The following is a 20,834-nucleotide window of genomic DNA, read 5'->3' on the forward strand; positions in this document are numbered from 1 at the left end:
TAAACTGACGAATTGAGTGTTTGGATACTTGCTGATTAACTAACCAACACACTCATGTTTTCATATTACTTTTCAATTCTGTCAAAAAGTTGACACATCAAATCAAATTTAGATATTCAAGAAATTTCGAGGCGTCACATAACATCCTTACGTCTTGCAACATTTCCATCCATCAAACAATACAAAACGTCTGAATTAATATATTACAAACGCAGCTTAAGACAGTATTATTCAAAATTACTGTACAGTTCTTCTCCAGCACAAAAAAAAAAGTTATTATCAAACGTGAAATTCTATTATAATATTATTATAAAATGCTTGCTCTAAAAATAAAAATAGTTAGTTGGGAGAAGAAATCTGAGAGAGCATTAAATATGTTTTTATTTAAATGACTATAGAAATATCTCGCCGAACCAACCTGAATAACTTTGGGGCAATATTAATTTAAAAAATGTTTTGATAAACAAATTCAAATGATCTATGATCAGTGATATAGATGAACAATATTTGTGACCTTGAAAATACTAATATAAAATTCTTAACTACAACATCATTCAAGTATAAATGGGTAAAGTTACAAGTAATTTACATGGATATTCACATAAAAGATATAAAATGCTATTATTGTTTACATTGTTACAATATAATATTTTGTTTTGTTGTTACTGTTAAATTTTATGTGAAGGTATACGATGGCTCTACTATCCATCTAGTACAGGAAATTACTATGTGCGTGTTACCAAGCTGTAAGTTTTTCAAATTATATTTTTGGGAGTTTTCATTTTGAGCATCGATATTTGCTCAAATAACTCGTTAAGTTTTCCTGATCAGAGAAGATACCAGGATACTAACTAATTAGCAAGTAGCTACCTTTCTTGCATGAAAGATAACATATTACACCTAGAAAGAGAAATTTATTTCCCTTGTCAACGAAATAGATACCAGTCAGCCATGACCAGTAACTTAACTTTCTGTAGACATAGTTCTTGAACACGAGATGCGAGTTATGTGATAACTTTGCTTTAGTTTTGTATTTTGTTTTGGTATTTAAGGCCAGGTAAGACTGAAAGTTAGAGTTTTTCCAAGTATTCTACTTTGCAATTATAACACAAACCTTTAGCTTTAACTTCCAGTAGCGTTAGTAACTTTTGTGGCTTTTCACTTGCCTTTTGTTTTGAACTGTTGTGGCCTTTAAAAATAATTTTATTTGGAGTTTGATCAATATGGGTAGCATTTAAAATGTGAGTTAACTTTTTTTCAGTTGAGTTTTTGGTTTACACTATTTCTAATTAAGTTAAACTTTAGAAGTTCTTTCATTTGAGTTGCGAAATGAACTAGTTTTGTGTTAAAGTAACATTGAATTGTAAATTCAGTTCTAGTTAATTATTTTTTGGTTTTATTTAGGTTTAACTTACAGTAGTGAGAGGCAAACGACCTGATTAAAACATTATAATCTCACTCTTACCACTTTAACATACATTAGTAACCACTTTCCATTGTCTGACGAGAAAACAAACTTGTAGAGAAAAATATATATGTAAAAACGGTTGATTAGCCACGGCAAAATATGGGATTAGGTTTACCATGTGAATCACCATTAGTCGATGATATTCTGTAGTGTTCCATATATCGTATATAGTGTTCTTAATACTCTGTTATAAAATTTTATTTCCCTTTTAGAATTACTAATGTAGCATTCTTCCATCGACACTGTGGTCGTTTTACCAACTCGTGGAATAATAAAATCAGTTTGCAGGTTTGCCAGTTCTGTTGAATGATAAAGAGTTGTTTAGAGTCAAAATAAGTGATAATAACATTGTTATTAATTTTTTACCCACATTCTGATTTGTAACTGACCCATACAAAAATTAATAGATACTATATTTCATCAACTATAGTTTGTTCCACAAGTTTTTAGTTCTTGTAATTTGATAATATGAATAGAGTTTCAACTATTACGTATTTTTTTGTTCTAGTCAACCTAACGAACCTTGATATTGGGCGAAATATCTTGTTGGCATTGGATACGAAACATGTAGTGTGGTTGACATACTTGTTCTTAAAAGGAACTGTAAAAGGTGAGACAAGATTAAACTATAACTGGCTGTTAATTTTCACCCTTTATATAGGATCTATAAGGATTCTGCTCTAAAGATTACACGACATATATATGTCGTTCAAGTTACTTTTCAACATACTTAGTGATTTAATACATTATTCAAAAGGATAATTGGACTGAATTCTCCGTCATTGTACAGTGTCAAATCAGGATTTGTGTTTGTGATGTCCATTCCTCATTATATACTGACTACTTCTACAGATGCATTTATTTAATCACCAAATATATAACTTATGAAATGTGTAAATCAACCGTTTTTATTCGAGAACTGGATTAGTCTAGGTCATTAAATTAAGCAGTATCACAGTATATAAACATATCGTTTACGTGGCAGGGTTTCAACAGTGTCATCTTGTCGTAACCTACATTTTTTTAGAATAAGTATATTTAATCACAGGGACACTTGTTGCTAGATCCTTTGTAGTTGCCCTGGCATGACCAGGTGGTTAAGGCACTCGACTCGTAATCCGAGGGTCGCAGGTCTGAATCCCCGTCATACCAAACACGCTCGCCCTTTTAGACGTGTGGGCGTTATAATATGACGTTCAATCCCACTACTCATTGGTAAGAGAGTAGCTCAAGAGTTGGCGGTGGGTGGTGATTACTAGGTACCTTCCCTCTAGTCTTACACTGCTAAATTAGGAACGGCTAGCGCAGATAGCCCTCGTGTAGCTTTGCGCGAAATTCACAAGTAATCATTTCAACGGTTGTGCGTGTTCATGCGTTTTGTGGTTAACGTTAGTGCAAAAATCCTTTCATGGAAAACTTGTCACAACACTTTGCGAAGTACAAAATCAGATGAACTGTTTTTAAATCACGGATTAAATCAATGACAAATTGCATTGAAGAATGCATATTTCTCATGAACATTTACAGATCTGTTATCTATATGTGATATGGTTAATGATTCAATGGAAGAATCGGGTAAGAATAGACAAATCCTTGCATTTATAATGGAGTCTGTTCTCCTCTGTGAATGGCAAAGTTATGTCCTTTAGAGACAAAGAAAGAGAATAAATTTTTAGCCGTAAGGGCGTTATAATGTGGCATCAATCCCACTATTTGTTGGTAAAAGAGTAGCCCAAGAGTTGGCAGCGGGTGGTGATGACTAGCTGTCTTCTCTCTAGTCTTATACTGCAAAATTAGGGACGGCTAGCGCAGATAGCCCTCGTGTAGCTTTGCGCAAAATTCAAACCAAACCTTTGTAATTACTTCATGGTTGATGCACGTTAGTGAGGCCAAAAACACATACTTTCCTCACAGTGTAGTGTAAAACCTGTTTCATTCAAGCATAACATCTTGAGTACCATATTAGTAGTTCCCTCTAACATCTGAAATTCAGGAAAAACAAGCTTCTGTGACCACTTTTAACCTTTCTGTACACGTTTTCATACCATCTGGACCATACAGTATTACTAGGTTAATGAAACGATTGTAACAGAAACTGGGAATACATAAATGTCTAGTCTGGTGATCATCGTTAACATTTACAATATATTTTTCCAGGGAATAGCAAGTGTTCATTTAACTGTGAGACCATCAATATGCTGGATATCACAACCAGAGATAACAATGATTCTTCGCATTACAATGGTGGAAAAGGTAGATCACAAAACACTAATCATACATAATACAAAAATGTTTCAAACCTGATATTAAAACTGATGTAAGGCTATTCTCAAAGATATTACCAGGGATTTACCCTGAAGTTTGAGGAGTTTACTGTTCCCCTTTCTCTACAGACTTAAAAATTTAAACCCACCTAAGTGGTGTAGAGAGACACATGTAAGACTGCCTTCACAGTTGAAACAATTATTAATCCCTCCAGTCTTACAGAATGCTGACTTCATCAGGGAATTATTTGTATATACTGATGCTAATGATAGAGGTATATCAACTTCAATTCAAGATAATAAGAATGTGTTAGTCCATCCTGAAATATATCACTGCTGAAACAGTTTTGTAATATTCTTATGTTTTAAATTTCCTTTAATGGTACATACCACTGTGTAGATGCTTTTAATGTTCCAATTTTTACTTTTCATCATGTGGAGAAAACCACTTTATACAGGGTGTTCGGAAAGTCACTGTGCACTTATATATTTATTAACAGACAAAACTGCACAGTGACTTTCCGAACACCCTGTATAAGTTCAATTGTGAATTTATTTCTATTGGTGGATTTTAAAATTGAACATTTCTTTTTTCCTTATATTTATTTTTTTTTTCTGTTGCTTATTTCATGTCTCTGTGTAGAAAAAAAAAAGCATATCATTTCTCCTGCAAGTGTCAAATTTCAACACTCAAAACTAGGAAAAGAAATTTTTCTAGGGGTCAATACCAGTTATAGGTGTTACTAGTGAAAAACTGTTGGGTCAATACCAGTTGTAAGTGTTATTAGTGAAAATACCATTTGTAGATGTTACTGGTGAAAAAACTGTTGGGTCAGTATTAGTTGTAGGTGTTATTGGTGAAGAAATTGTTGGCTCAATACTAGTTGTAGGTATTGTTAGAACCATGACTTCACAAAAGTTCTCTGTTCAGACTGGTGATTGAAGGATATTAGCCATGTTAAGTCAGTATGGGTTGAATCATCTTGTTTTAAACCACAGTGAAAACTTTCATATTCTTTACTGTAACTATGTGGTTATAGGAAAAAGCTTCACCACTATCTGGGCTGCTCTAAACTATATTGCTAGCTATATGGCACCTGATTCACAGTAAAACCATGTAGTAAATCTCCTAGCTGGCTATTGAGAAAGCAAAGTAAAACTCCAATGTTTTCTTTGATGGAGCCTTGCAGTTAAGCCCTATCAAATCAATCACTCAACCAAGACATGGAACTGCTAATGGGAATGCTGATACATCATCATAGATGAATTAAATACAAGTCTATTAATATATTTGGGGTCATTATAATACTTAATGACAATTATTTTCTGGTGTAGTTTATGTTTCACTCAATTACGGAATTTTTCAACACAAAGAGAAGCCATAGAGGGAATCAGAATCTAATTGAATGTCTTTCAGTATCAATATGTTCTCTTCATTTGTCTGCCAATTATTTTCACACTGCCTCAGATATCCTAATACTTGGTGAGCTTTCTTAATTTTGTCACACTGTCTACCTACTTTTCTTTCTTTGGCTAAGTGATATTTTCGTTCTTGCACTGGTCTCCTGCTAGTACAGCAGTAAGTCTATGGGTTTATAACACAAAAATTAGGGGTTCGATTCCCCTCTGTTGACACAACAGATAGCCCAATGTGGCTTTGCTATAAAAAAAATACACACATTCTTGTACTGTTTCTGAACTATCTTAATATTATTCATAATTTTGTTTTATAATTTATTTCATAGATGGTATTAACGGCATTATATTGAAATGAAAAACTTAAGGGGTTTGATGTTGTTAACATACCATCCTTTAATTCAGATGTTAACTAATATTTTACATCCCTGATTTAATGTATGACAATACTGAAAGAGTTGCTATAAATATGATCATTTATAAAATAAACATACAATTTTGCCTTGATTGGAACTTGAATATGAGATTTTTAGATGAATGTCAAACCCTGTGACCAGTGAGGCATTTTGACATCCAGTCTCAGAAATCCATCATTCAAAAATATTAACTTAAAATGTGCTGGTGTTCATGTTTTTACAAATATTGAAAAAGTTTGCCCTAAACTTGAACACTTATCAGTGAAAAAAAATCTTATATTAAAAAAAACCTAATGTATTTGTATCTGAACATGAGATTTCAATTTGAGGTTCAGGCACTCTAACCACTGAGGTGATTTCAGCATTACCAATAGCAACTTTTATTTACAGATTAATTTCTCTCTCTTATGGGAAAAAAACAGTTAACAGATTGATTCAAGATTAATGTAGTCTGTTTTATTTTTCATTTATTATACTGTAGGACTGTATTGTAATTGTTATAGATCCAAGTAATTTAGCTTACCAATACTATGTATTTGATCAATGCATACATTTCACAAGTATAATTTACTTATCAAAATTATGGTATTTGATCCAGTCTTTCTAAAATTAACCACAATGATGCATTTGTATTAGAAACACAGGTTTTAGCCCATGTATCTCAGAATGGCTGGTACAGGTATTAACACTTTTACTAATAAAGCAGAGAACAATGTTATCTTCAGGTTAAGAAGGTTGAAATGTTATCCTCTGCTTTATTAGTAAAAGTGTTAATACCCATACCAGCTGTTCTTAGATACATTTATACTTCAAGTGGGTTTTTCATCATCAAGTTTTAGACCATGCAGCATGAGGGAAACATGTGACAGTGAATATCCAAAACAAGTAGTGAAGCCAATCTGAGATGTTTGCTGTCACAATCACTAATACCCTATAATATATATAACACTCACAATAAATTAGTGTGAAGAAAAATTCACAATTACTACATCATTTTATCTGCAAAGCTGAAGTTACAGGCATGCCAATGACATTTATGAAAAAAAGAGGAAAAGGTATATAGCCTGGCGCCACAGCGTGGAGCAGCCGCGCCTGACTAGGATGGTCCGGGGGCATGCCCCCCGGGAAATTTTAATAAAATGGATGTTATTTGTTGTGATTTGGTGCAATCTGGGACATAATTTCTTTATGTTTTTTGACACTGCAATGTTGGAAAAGTACACAATATATATCATATAAAATAACAAAAGGAAATTAAAAGACTAAATCAAACTAATAAAAACTAACTTTCATTTACAGTTTTTAGCAGATTGATTTATTCTTTTAATTTGCATTCATTTTTTAGAAGATATATCAAAATATCTAAAATTAACAAATAAAATAAAAAGTAAATAAATGAAATTTAAGATTATTTGCTATTTATTCAGTTTAATTTTTTTCTAAATCAAAATATATTAGTAATATGAGTTAATAAAGACAAAATAACTCAGTAAATATTTCAAATACAAATCATTTCGTTATTATCCTTTTTGTCATCAATAACATCATCATCATCAACTACTGGTATGCTGCCAATTAAATGTTTTACAGTCATTGCCAATAACTACTTCTCTGCTGCATATATTCCAAACAATTTTCAAATCACATAAAATTACTCTTTTGACTAATCATGACTACCTACAGTTCAAATTGTTCATCTATGCAATCTTGTCATTATACTACTGGTACCTTAATGTCAGTGAATTTTCCATTCTTTCACAAATTGACAATACAAACTAAAACAGCATATGAAGGAAAGCTATGACATTGCTTAAAAATTCAACTACTGATATGGTTCAATATTAAACTACTGATATCAGTGATATGCCTCAGAAATTAAATTTTGTACAGTCACTGACATCGACAACTACTGCTCTGCTACATGTATTCCATTAAAATTTCAAATTACTTAAAATTACTCTACATGACTACCTACAGTAAAACTTGTTCACCTATACAATCTTGTCAGTAAATTACTGGTACCTCAATATCAGTATATTTTTCATTCTTTCACAATACAAACTGAAACAGCAAATCAAGGAAAGCTTTGACATTGCTTCAAAATAAAATTAATGATATGCTTTAAAATAAACCACTGGCACTGTATGCTGCAGATAATAATAAGATGTTTTTCAGTCACTGATATCAACTACTGCTCTGCTGCATAAATTACAGTCAAATTTCAAATCACTTAATTTCCTTTAATCAATCTTGGCTACTTTCCTCTTTTTCGAGACAAGGGTTTCCAGTGCTCTCTTCCGAGCTTTTTTTCTCTCCTTCTCTGAATGGGCAGCTTTCTGTGCCTCTGCAGCTTTCTGGACTTTTTCTTTAGCCAAGGTGGCTGGGCCAGATTTCACAGAACCATAGGCCTCAAGCCTTTCTGCCCTTTTCTTCTGATTCTCCCTCAGCTTTGAGGTATACTTTGAAGCTGCTGATCTAATGTCCTTACACATTATCTTGTCTACAGGATCAAAATGAACATCTTTCCTTTTAAACATTTCAATCGCTGTTGTTTCTTTGGAGCATAGAGAATATTTTATCGTCTGGTATGCACACGATACCAGACCACGAGACCTGCAACGAGACTGCCTCCAAGATGGCAGTCAGATTTTTTTTTCTGCAATAAACATTGAAAAAATACAATTTCTCCTCAAAAACCACCTACCCGGCCCCCAAATCGCTCATATTTTCTCCTCGAATTTACACGAATCTCGTGGGTGATCGTTGGCCATTTGAAAACCGCGGAAATTCGCGTTTCAGTGGAAAAATGGCACACATGAAGTTAGGTTCATGCCAACCTTATACTGATGCCATTTACAGACAACATTATAGAATATTCAGTTTTTAAGTGCTATTTTGTTCAACTAAAAGGATGTTAGGAACCACCACCAACATTAGAAACAAACAGATTAAGGGAACAGAGCACGAACAATTAAGTTTGTTTATAGTTTGTTCTCAAAAATAAATACACCAAACACTGTATTATAAAAGTCTTAAGTTACAAATAAAAACACACACATTTAGTTGCACAAATAAAAACAAAATTTAATCTTAGCTTTCTGTTAAGGTGTAAGTCTAAAATGAAAACAATAATAATTTTGAGTTTAATACTACATTTAAAAAAGGAAAATCCTGTAGTTTTACAAATAATTGTTGGGTAAACAACATGAGGTAACTAGTTTAACAATCCCACATAAAATTACACAAAGGTGAGACATTACGTCTCACATCCCATACATTTAGGACAGGAAGAGATTATAGTGTTATATATCCTAGTGCTTCATAAAGCTTCTTGCTAACATGTATAGATATAAAGTAACAAATATTATAACAGCTTTACAAATTCATTTTGTTCATTGTTATGTCATATGTTCTGGTTGTAATCCACAACTTTGTTTAACAGAAACTATAATGTTAATATTACACTTTTCTTTTACCAGTAGTTTCCTCCATCCGTGACTATAATTTTTAAGAAAAATCTAACTAATTTGCATTAATTTTACTTCTTATTTGAGAGGTAACACAGAAAAAAATATTTAAATATCAGGCTAGCTTCGAGAGATATAACAAAATGTCAGTGAATTTAGTACACACATGAAAACCATTACAGTCTACCTGAATAGAAAATGCCACTCAAAAGTCATTTTTTCCTACCAGCTGCCAAGTTACCATCACTCCAGTGTCAGATATAAAAGCAGCTGCTGCCATTTCTTGCCTGCGATTATCTCCTCCGATCAAGTCACAGTCTGTCAGGTTGAAACGAGTCACGGTACATGGTGTTTTTTCATCTCCTTGGAGTACACTTCTAATTTCTCCCAAGAGAGAATTTCTCCACCTACCTCTGACATTATCAATGACGGTATCAAGCCAGTGGTGTTCTTCTAAATACTGGGAACATTGCTGCATGATCTCTCTCCAATGTAACTTAATTCGAAGTTGATCCAAGTCCAATTGCCAAGTGTCTAGAGAAGGCCAACCTTCTTCAGCCATGCTTATCACAGCATGTCTAAAAGGCTGAGAGTTCCACTGCTGTCGCTGAAGAGGCAGAAGGACTTCTAGATTGACTCGGAGGCTGTAACATGCCTTCTGAATTGTGTGTGCCATCTGGGGTAAAGTAATTTCACCACTGAGACAAAGAGGGGAAAGGTAATCTGCCAGAACAATAGACACCAAGGTTGCTACTCCAGATGTTCCAGACATTTCAGATGTGTACCCAACCTCTGATGGGCATAAGAGTAAAGGACAAAGACTACCACGAGGTCCAGATGGAAATAAATCTTCATACCAACCATCTTTAGCTGATTCTATTCGCTTGATATAATATTTCAGACTTAAGTTAGAAAATCTTCTTTTTCTAGACCTTAAATCTCGTTCTTTAGCCTGTCCAAGAGCAACCATCTCTTTTATTGTACTATTTTCTAGAACTAGATCTTCCTTGGCAAAGTTTATGGTAGGATTTATGCGACGATACAAACCAATATCAAAAAGCCACCTGCGGTACAACACTGTAGGGTTGTGCCGCTCATCTCTATCAACATAGCTATAGCGAAGCATTCCTAACATACAGCGGAACTGCTTAGACTCTGTGCGAACCCATTCTTCTCCCAAACCCATATCACAATTATGAAGGGTTTTAGGGGATGTTGAGCAACAGATACAAAAAAGTTCAATAAGCCAGTCTCGTGGAACAGTGGTTTGTGGTATATCTATCCACTGCCAGACACCTTTACACCAGGAAAAGATAATTTTCAGCCACAGGCTTGGAGGTGATGAGACTTCACGTAGTCGCTTACACGTAGATCCAAAATTTAAAAGATCAAAGGGTGAAATGAGGAAACAGCAAATACGGTACAAGACAGGTTCTGGGAGATTGACCAGATAGGAGGACTGCTGCATTCTGACAGTGGAAACGAGTCACCAGAAACTAACATAATCAGGTTTATACATCCTAAAAAACAAGAACATGAAATTGTATTAAAATAGCAGAAAACAATACTCACTTTTCTTCAGATGTTAAATCTAAGGTTATCAATTACTTTTTGAAAACATATTCCCATGTAATGTAGACTTCTACTAAGCATTTAAAATAAAAATAATAGGTATGCATGACATAAGCAATGAAATAAAAATTGAAATGGAAAACACTTTTGATAAATATAACGTTAAAAATATTCATTATTTCAAGATGAGGCACATTTCAACAAGAAAGTAACAAGTCAATATAGTACGATCCTGAATCAAAAACAAGTTAATGAAACAATGTTTTATCAAATGTCATAACAGAAGCCAAAGAACCCAATCATTGATTGATTGATTGATTTAGTGTTTTATGGCACAAAGCATAAATAAAGTATTTATTTATGAATATCTGCGCCAGACATTCAGTAAAAATGTAAAAAAAATAAATAATTGTAGTAATAGACATAAATGGAAATGAAGGTAAAACAAAAAAGTATAAAACCAATGTTGACACCTAGTCTACAATGTTAAGACAGAAGGCAGAGTATAAGAAGTTGTAAGGTATTTACTTTAGCAAAAAGGTAATAATCATAACCTGCCAGGAAGACTAACAGGTAAGTTCAAGAACCACCGTCAATCACCTGAAGTTGGCCTTTCCAGTCCTGGTTCCGGGTTATGTGTCATAGCAGCTATTATCAAAATGTAAAAGAATAAAAGTTTTAAAAGACACTCTGCAAAATCATAATAATGAGTAGCCAAATGTCTAGTAAAAAGATAAAGTCAAGTAAATGGAGTAAAATTTGTAAAAGTAAATGAAGGTAAAAACAAAACAGCAATTAAAACAGAAAATGGTGTAAAAACCAATGGTGACATCCAGTCAACAAAGTTGTAAAGAACTACCTGTAGCAGAATGGTAATGATCGTAACCTGCCAGGAAGACTAACAGGTAAGTATAAAAACTACCGTCAGTCACCTGAAGTTGGTCTTTCCAGTCCTGGTTCCGGGTTATGAGTCAATATGGCCAGTACTAAAAAGTTAAGTAGTAAAAGTGTGAAATGATATGCAGCAAAAGTATAATAACAACTCGCCAGGACGACTAACAAGTAGTTCAAACGGATAGTTCAAACAGTAGCGTTAGTCACCTGAAGTTGGCCTTTCCAGTCCTGGTGTCGAGTTATTTAATGTTCTGGCCATTGTCCAATGTCAAATTGAAGGAGAGAGATTAAAACTGTAAAAAAGGAACCACAATTAAAAAGGTGTAATGGATAAATATGCAACACTTAAATGAGATTAAAAAGTTAATGGCCATTAAAAATTAAAAACATTATCAAGGTGGATAGAGTCACCATCACCAATAACTCTGTCCAATGTTACAGATAAACCCTGGGAAAAAACATGTTTAAAATAGTTCCGTCACTGAGAATCGTAACGATGGCAAGAAAGTAAAATGTGGCTGATAGTGATTTGAGTGTTACACAAACTACACATTGGTGCATCAGTTCCAGATAAAAGAAAATGATGAGTTAAAAAACTGTGACCAATGCGTAGCCTAGTGAGAACAACTTCCTCCTTCCAAACTTTACGGAAGCTAGATGGCCAAAGTTCAATTTTGGGTTTGATTTGAAAAAGTTTGTTGTCACGTTGCTCATTCCAAGTGGACTGCCAGCTGGCATGGAGCCGAGCCTTGAAGACAACACCATAGTCCATGTACGGAATAGGCATAGGAGTGATGGTGCTGAAGCAGACATATTTAGCTGCCATGTCTGCAAGCTCGTTCCGCAAATACCAACATGGCCTGGTATCCAGAAAACTGGATTGAAGTAGCTGCTAATGAGAAATGGGCCAGTCGGTTTGAATATCAGCGAGAATAGGATGTGAGCTAATGTAGCGATGTATAGAACTAATCAGTATAAATAGTGCAGTTGGAGTACTGCTCAGCTGCAATATGATCCAGGGCAAGAGATATGGCATACAGTTCAGCAGTGAACACAGAAGCTGTAGAAGGGATTCTGCACGCAACTACTGACCCATAGCAAACCATAGCAGAGCCCACTGAAATACCTGATTTGGAACCATCTGTAGAAATGGGAACTGAATGATTGTTTGAAAGATATTCATTGAATAAAAGATGGTACTTCCAATCTGGAGTATCTGCCTTTTTTAGGTGACTGAAAGAAAGGTCACATTTGGGGGCTGTAATAAGCCATGGTGGGATGGGCCGACCTGTGGAATCTGCAATGTTATCCAAGGACAGACCCCGTTCATCACCAAGGACTTCGACTCTGCACTGGGGCTTTCCGTACCTCTCCAGTTCAAAGTATATACATTGAATCTCATGAACCTTCTCTACACCTTCGCCGAATGAAGCAACTATCTTTACAATATACTTGCAAACTTCATTCCTTACAAATCATCCCACCTGGAAATGTGTTTTCCTTCCTCGGTGGGCAGTACTTTTTCAGAACAGACGACCTGTCATTGCTCCATTTGGCCTTCCCATCCGGGAGCAATTGGATGAATTGGGTTTAAGGCCGAGGGTCTGGCAGAGCCATAGACCATTAATCCATAATCGAGTTTCGATCTAATAAGAGCACGATATACCTTTAACATTAAACAGCGATCTGCCCCCCAACTGGTAGAAGAGAGAACACGGAGGATGTTCAGTGCTCTTGTGCATTTGACCCGAAGCTGCTTTAAGTGTGGTATAAAGGTCAGTTTACGATCAAAGATAAGCCCCAAGAACTTGGTCTCCGGGACCACTGGCAGCAAAACTTCACCGATATGAAGTTCAGGATCAGGGTGAATACCCCGTTGACGGCAAAAGTGCAGGCATACAGTTTTGGAGAGAGAGAAATTAAAGCCGTTCGCCAGAGTCCACTTCCGTACACAATTGAGGGAGGTTTGTAGTTACCGCTCAATATATCTCATGTTTGACGACTGACATGAGATATGAAAGTCGTCGACATATAGCCCATTCGCAACAGTGAGAGGGAGTTGTTCAGTGATGGCATTTATCTTTATACTGAATAGTTAACACTCAATACACAGCCTTGAGGGACTCCAAGTTCCTGCACAAAAGAACGGGAAAGTGTCAAACCCACACGAACTTGGAATCTCCTGTCCATTAAAAATTTTTTAATAAACATGGGTAGATGGCCACGTAACCCATATGTATGGAGGTCTCGCAAAACGCCATACCTCCATGTTGTGTCGTAAGCCTTCTCTTTGTCAAAGAATATTGATACAAGAAAGGCTTCTCTGATAGATGTTTCAAGATGAATTATGTGGTCTGTGGTGAAGTGCTGTCGACGGAACCCACACTGGGTGGGCGAGAGGAGGTTGTTTGATTCAAGGAACCAAACAAGACGAGCATTAACCATCCTTTCTAATGTCTTACAGAGACAGCTCGTCAAAGCAATTGGACAGTAGTTTGAAGGAATCTTGGGATCTTTCCCTGGCTTAGAGAAAGGTAAAATAATAGCCTGGCGCCAGGCATCAGGAAAAACATTCTCCTGCCAGATCCGGTTGAAAACAATCAGAAGGACATCAAGAGAAGCAGGAGATAGATGGTGCAGCATGTCATAATGAATATCATCAGGTCCAACAGACGTACTGGCAGACCGATGAAGGGCCATTTTTAGTTCCACCAGGGTAAAGGGACAATTATAGTCAAAGAAACAGTCAGTTCGAAGGAAAGAGGTGATCGCTCTGCCCGAATCTTGATGGCCAGGAAGGTGGAGGAACAAGCAGAAGTGCTAGATACCCGCAAAAGCTTTCACCTAGAGTGTTAGCGATGTTCGAACATCAGTCACTTCCTGACCATCAGAGAGTAAGATCGAGAGGGGACAGAATTGTAGTGCCCATTAACCTTTCGAATCCTGTCCCATATGATCTTGGAACTGGTGGTAGAAGATATGCTGGTTGTGAACTTGATCCAAGATTCCTTCTGGCTTTGACGCCTTACCCACCTAGCATGTGCACGGCCCGTTGGAAAGCAACCCGGTTTGAAAGTGTGGGATATCTACGAAAAGTATCCCAGGCCCGCTTTTGAGCCTTCCGTGCTAAGTGGAAAGCAGGATTCCACCACGGACGAGGATATCGTGGAAAACGTGTCGAGGTTTTAGGAATACACTGAGCAGCTGCATGTGTAATACAGTCAGTTACCGCTGCTACACAGTCGTCTATTGATGGCTGATTTACGATGGCAGGATCAAGTTCTGCGAGAGCAGTGAAAGTGGACCAGTCTGCCTGATCCAGCTTCCACCGGGCACGCTGGTAGGGTAGCATCGACCACGCCAGTCTCTCTCAAAAGGATCGGAAAATGATCACTGCCTAGTGGATTACTGTCAACCCTCCATGAAAAATGGGAGAATAATGAAGGGGAGCAAACTGAGAGATCAATAGCGGTAAAGGACTGACTAGGTGCATGAAAGTAAGTGGAAGAACCAGTATTGAAAAGAGATTGTGATCAGAGAGCATCCGCTCTATAGATCGGCCACTCCCATCAATAATAGCACTTCCCCAGAGGGGATGATGTCCATTAAAATCCCCTAGGATTAGAAATTGAGATGGCAACTGTTCAACAAGAGCATCAAGATCTGATTGATCATATGTCTCTCCAGGGGACAGGTACAGAGAACAAACAGTGATGGTATGACCCAAGGAAACACGGATGGCTACAGCCTCCAAGGGTGTGTTGAGTGACAAAGACAGGGTGGGCACGTGTTGATCAACCAACAGTGCCACCCCTCCATGTACTCGACCATCACACAACCTGTCATTTCTGTACAGAGAAAACTGCCGAATGGAGACAGTATCAGCAGTTTTGAGAAATGTTTCTTGTAAAGAAAGACAAACAGGATGGTAGGAAGCAATCAGCGTTTTGATATCATCCAGATTAGAACGTAAACCTCGACAGTTCCATTGTATCAAGGTGGCCATTTTTAAAAATGGGTAGGTGAAGTGGCTGGAGAACCCTTCGGTCTACGACCACGTCTTTTTTCTTTACTGTCTTTAGTCGGAGGAGGTTTATCAACCTCCATGGATCCTTCTCTGTGTCGGGTGGGCAGGTTTTTGTTATTGGAAGGGGAATCCAGTGACTGATGACGCAAAACGAATAATTGTTTTGTCTCTTGTGGTGGGAGAAAAAGATGTATCAGAAGAAATGCCTGTATTTGAAACTGAAGAACGTGGATCTTGAGGTTTGTTGGAAGGTATGGGAGGAACAGAGATAGGTGTGGAAGTCGATTCATCAACCTTTTTAACCACTGAGGTCAAAAGGCTTTTCATTTGTTTTGAAAACGATTCTCTTGGAGGCACAGAGAGATCTGTCTGCACTCCCACTGTAGTTGTGGAATGAAGTGCAGCAGCATATGTCCGAGATGGAGTTGTGGATAGCAATTTCCGAGCCTCAGGATAACTAATGTTATGTGTCGTTTTCAAACGCTGCACCTCTTTTTCCTCCAACCATTTTGGGCAAGAATGAAAGTAAGAGGGGTGAGAACCATTGCAGTTTATGCAATGTGGGTTCATGTCACAGTCATAGGCATCGTGGTCCTTGCCTCCACAACGAGCACATGTCAGGGAACCACGACAGGATGTCTTTGAGTGGCCGAATCTCTGACATTGGAAACACCAAAGAGGGTTTGGTATGTATGGCCGAACCTTGCAAATGAGATAACCTGCCTTGATGGTGGCAGGTGCACGTGGTGAGGTAAATGTTAAAACGAGGGTATTTGTTGGCAGTGTAACTCCATCTTTGCGAATGGAGATGTGCCTCACTGCAGAAACTCCTTGAGTGGAGAGACCAGTGAGAATCTCTGACTCGGGAACTTTCTTCAAATCCCTTTCAACAATAACTCCTGTGAAGAATTCAAGGTAGCATGGGGTGTAACCTCAATAGGTATATCCCCAATTGCCTTTGAATTCAAGAGGAGTTCACTGTGTTGGGATGTGGATGTTTCAACCAATATGTCACCAGATCGAAGTTTCTTTACTGATTTTGGAGAGCCAGCAAGTCCCTCTAGTCCCTTTTGAATAAAAAAAGGGGACATTTGCCCTAAAGGTTTTCCAAAGAGAATGTAATATAAGAAAATGAGGTACGTGTGTTACTGATGTTGAAGATTGCTGTTCTGAGTATTCAAGACGTGGTCGCTACCCATTGACTGTTTTTTTACAATTTTATTCAAATTTTTAGAGGATCCATAGGAAAAGAAAAAATTTCGGTACTCACTGACCCCACCCACCATGGAGCCCTATAAGGGGACGCACTACAAAGTCACGCAAGGACAATGCAGGAACGCCAGGGTTTTGTGAGCACTATGTCCACAACACCCATTGAGAACTTCCAACACTGGTACTTGGTTGACTCTAGCCCAAGTGGACCAGCCGATTGACCCAAGGGGCCACCCAAAGGCCGCCGTCTACAGGAATTCAGGCCAAAGTGGTGTGTTAGGGTTGGACCCCTCAACCACCAGGGTCCTCTCCTCCCCTTCACGGGTCGCCACGCACGGCAAACACGTGGGTGGATGTTTAGATCCCAGAGAAGGTAACCAGATAGAACAGAACCTTTCCTGGGAGGTCCCCTCACCACGTACAGGAATCCACACCGAGGGGCCCAATCATTAATTAAAATTTTTTTATGAATGTAATGTTTCCATATTTTTCAGTTTGGATTGTAATTTCAAATACAAGACCTAATATTATGCTACTCATTTAAAAACGAAAAAAAAAAGGACTACACTAAAACTATTAACTACATCGGTGTATTCATCAATGGCTCTAGTTTGAATCTTGGTTTTCTACTGCTGGAAGACTTGAAGTTTTGAAAATGCTATATAAAATAACATTAATATACTACAATATTTTAATTCTTAAAGTATGAACTGTTTAAACATTAACCCAAGCCCATACTTATTGATAAATATAACAATGGAAAACAGTAACCAAATAATCATGATATCAATGTTGAAAAACAAAAAAATCCATAAATGGCATGGCTTGAAAAAAGTATCTTAAGTTACGATTAACTCAATATTTTTAGTCTCTAGATTTTCAGAAAAGTTAACTGATCTGTAACATGTGGCATTCTGTATTTATCAAAGCATTACAGTACAAAGAATATGTGTAATGTTTCTGATAAATTACAAATATCCAGAACTGTTCTAAAATAATAAAAAGTGGGTAAAGCAAACAGTAATTTGCACATTTCACATTTTCCCTTTTTCATCACACAAAATCAGAAAATTGGCAAGAATATACAAGTTGTCTTTTTGGTAATCAAAAACTCAGTTGATAATTAGACTTAATAGTGAACAAGGATCAAAAAAAGGCATCAGATCTGGTCAACTAGTGGGATTGAAGATTTTTTTAAAACAAAATAAACCAACAAATAGGGATGCGATTAAATTCATTATCAGTCTTACTGTAGTGGAAAATTATACCTATTAGCCATAAGCTGAACCATCTTCCAAAGTTCTTGTAAGTTGTAATACCTTTTATGATACAGAAATCAAAATGCTTTTCCACATGTAGCTTACAAAACCTTAGAATCAAATTATCCCAACTCTTCTACATTCTACCAAATAAGTGTTTTTGTTCTTTTAAACAATATGCCACTATTCATACCTATTCTGCACTATTTCCACCATAAAAAAACAACAACAAAAAAACTGAAAGTTGCATTTCAAATTATGGTGAACTGCAGTCTTAGAAATTTATACAAGAGAAAAATAAGAACAGGGCATTTTATCCATCAAAGTTTGCTCTTCCTTTTCATCAAATCCAATCAATTAAAGCTTCCAAAACTGAACTAAATGTCAATTTTTTTTTTCCATCCATTTCACACTACCAGTAATATATGTTCCATAATTCTTTTTTTAAAATGTTAATTGAGGGCCACAGATTAGCATTAAAAGACTTTTGACTTGGAAGGAAATTACAACATTAGTATTAATAAATTTGGAATTGCACATATGCAATGTTATATTATTGGCTTATTTAAAATTAGGATAATGGCAGATTGGCAGAGTTTGCACTTTTCTACGACATGGATTAAAGAGGATTTTAAAACCACAATTTTTTCTCTAGGCTTCAAAATCCAATAAAGATCATATAAGCAATTCTTCATCTTTCATAAGTCAGTATATAGTGGGCAAATGTTTGAGGATTTGAGACTCTTGGAGTTACTTCTATTTTTAAAGAAGGTAATAATAGTTTTATGCTGGAAATTATAAACCATTTATTGTTACTATTGCAATAAGAAAACATTCTAGAGTTTGGTAAAAGAAGTTTTGGAAAAACATTTACTGAAATATAATATAGAAGAAAGTCAATATGGTATTCTCCAAAGGGAAAGTTTGCCTTACTACCTTACTAACTTTTTTTATCCCCCTACAATGTTAGTTGTCATTAGAACAATGAAACAAGTGTACCCTTGACGTACTTAAATTTTCAGAAATTTTTAATAATGTGTCACATGCATCGTTAGCTAATTAGATAATTTTAGACCAACTGAATGAAAGACAGCAAAAGGTTGTGATAAAATCCAATAAGAATGGACCTATATTATCATTGTTTTTTTCTTATCAACATTAATAATAATGATAGTGAATTAGTAATGTTAGCCAATGACATCAAACACTTGGATATTTCTAGCTGTATTGAGGATGTTGAGATATTATAGAATGGGTTGAATCAATTACTAAAAGCTCAACAAATACTTGGCAAATTACCCTTACTTTCATTAAGTGCACAGTAATGTAATTGGTTTGAAATAATTTGGGTCAGACATCTATGTTATATATCAGATATTCCTATGCATAATGTCTTAAAATTTAGTACAGAAAATGCATCATCATTTCTGTCTTTGTAGAAGGCTTTAATGACTAAAATACTTAGTAGGATGTGTATATATATATATAAATGTTCAGACAAATAAAAGAAATTAGCCCAACTCCACTCTTTCAGATCATTAACCAAATAAACCTTTATGAAGATGGATGTGTCTGAGGTGCAAATTAGACATATAGTGCTTTATCAGTTTAGAAAAGGCAATATTACAGCAGAAACTACACGAAACATTCAAGGTGCTTATGATGCAGAGTCTCTCAATGAAAGAAAATGTCGAAGTGGTTTCTGAAGTTCAGATCAAATGACTACAGCTAAAGTGATGTGCTACGTTCAGGTCATCCTGTTGAGTTTAAGGATGATTTGCTGCTGGCTGTACTTGATGAAGATCGTGCTGTAACAGTTGAAGAACTAACATAAAAGCCAGTTGGAATGTTGTGTTGAGTTTTGTTTTCATCTGAAAGAGGATGCAGATTTGTTAGAAAAGGGTAATAAAAATGCTAGTAAGGTGACTCAAAATGGAGGGGTTATCTTGGAGGGATTAGTTAAGAGCTTATTTTTCTCTTGAGAAAAACAAAAAAAACAACAAACAAACAGATTATTGTTGAAGTTTATAAGTTTATCCATAAAAGTGATACCACAAAGGCCTCTGATATGTGTGTTGTATTCTTATGATACCAGGATGAAAAAAAGAAACTTCAGATCTGGAAAATACAAACTAGGATCCAGTAACAACAATTCTATTTTTCTAACCGTAACATCGAGAATAGCTTATGGAATGAGTTGCCATTAATAGTATAAGACAACTTTTACTGCAAAACTTGAGGTGAAAATTCAAATGGAAAACACTTTTATAAATATATAAATGATACATTCATTACCTTAGGGTGAAGCACATTTCAACTAGGGAATAATAAATTAATACAGTAAGAGCCTGAATTCAGAACACCAAGTTAATGAAACAATGCTTTCTATAACGTGGTTCTATTAGCGTTAATAACTAACATAACGGGCTACATGTACGGGTAAGTTATAGTCATAAATAAATGATAAGTAATCTACTACTTATTAGTATCTTGCACCTTTATGTCTAACAATATGTCGCCCCTTTTCACCACCATACTACCACGAAACGAGTCTCCGAAACTATATAAATGTTGCACAAACACTAAAATCTATTCAACTGTATATACGCGGTAATTATGGTGCTATCATAGGTAAAAAAAACAAAGAAACACACAACTCCTTAAGGCAGCCTTTCAGTAAATCTTCTAAGGTAATATAAAAGTAACGCAGCCTGGATTTTTAAACACTGTCTTTTAATTTTATATTTTATGATATAAACATTCGTTTAAATAGAGGTCAAAAATCCCCTTTTTTCATTCCTGTGTAAACATTTAGATATAAATAAAGGTTTATCATTGA

General features: G+C 35.9%; 1 protein-coding gene across 14 annotated transcripts in view; it reads right to left on the reverse strand.

Moving 5' to 3' along the window:
• Nucleotides 1-8,627: 8,627 nt before the first annotated feature.
• LOC143230519 (uncharacterized) overlaps nt 8,628-20,834 on the reverse strand; it is a 131,615-nt gene continuing 119,408 nt past the window's right edge. For 4 of the 14 annotated variants that reach the window (XM_076464232.1, XM_076464236.1, XM_076464234.1 and 1 more), the window contains one exon: nt 8,628-10,551. In XM_076464232.1, the coding sequence (XP_076320347.1) occupies nt 9,237-10,499 (1,263 nt within the window). In that variant the 5' untranslated portion in view covers nt 10,500-10,551 and the 3' untranslated portion in view covers nt 8,628-9,236. Of the gene's footprint in view, nt 10,552-11,131; nt 11,252-18,004; nt 19,867-20,290; nt 20,694-20,834 lie in introns of those variants that run through there. The other 10 variants (XM_076464230.1, XM_076464233.1, XM_076464231.1 and 7 more) reach the window with 10 other exon arrangements.

This window comes from Tachypleus tridentatus, chromosome 10 (assembly GCF_004210375.1).
Source record: "Tachypleus tridentatus isolate NWPU-2018 chromosome 10, ASM421037v1, whole genome shotgun sequence".
NCBI classification, from domain to species: domain Eukaryota; kingdom Metazoa; phylum Arthropoda; class Merostomata; order Xiphosura; family Limulidae; genus Tachypleus; species Tachypleus tridentatus.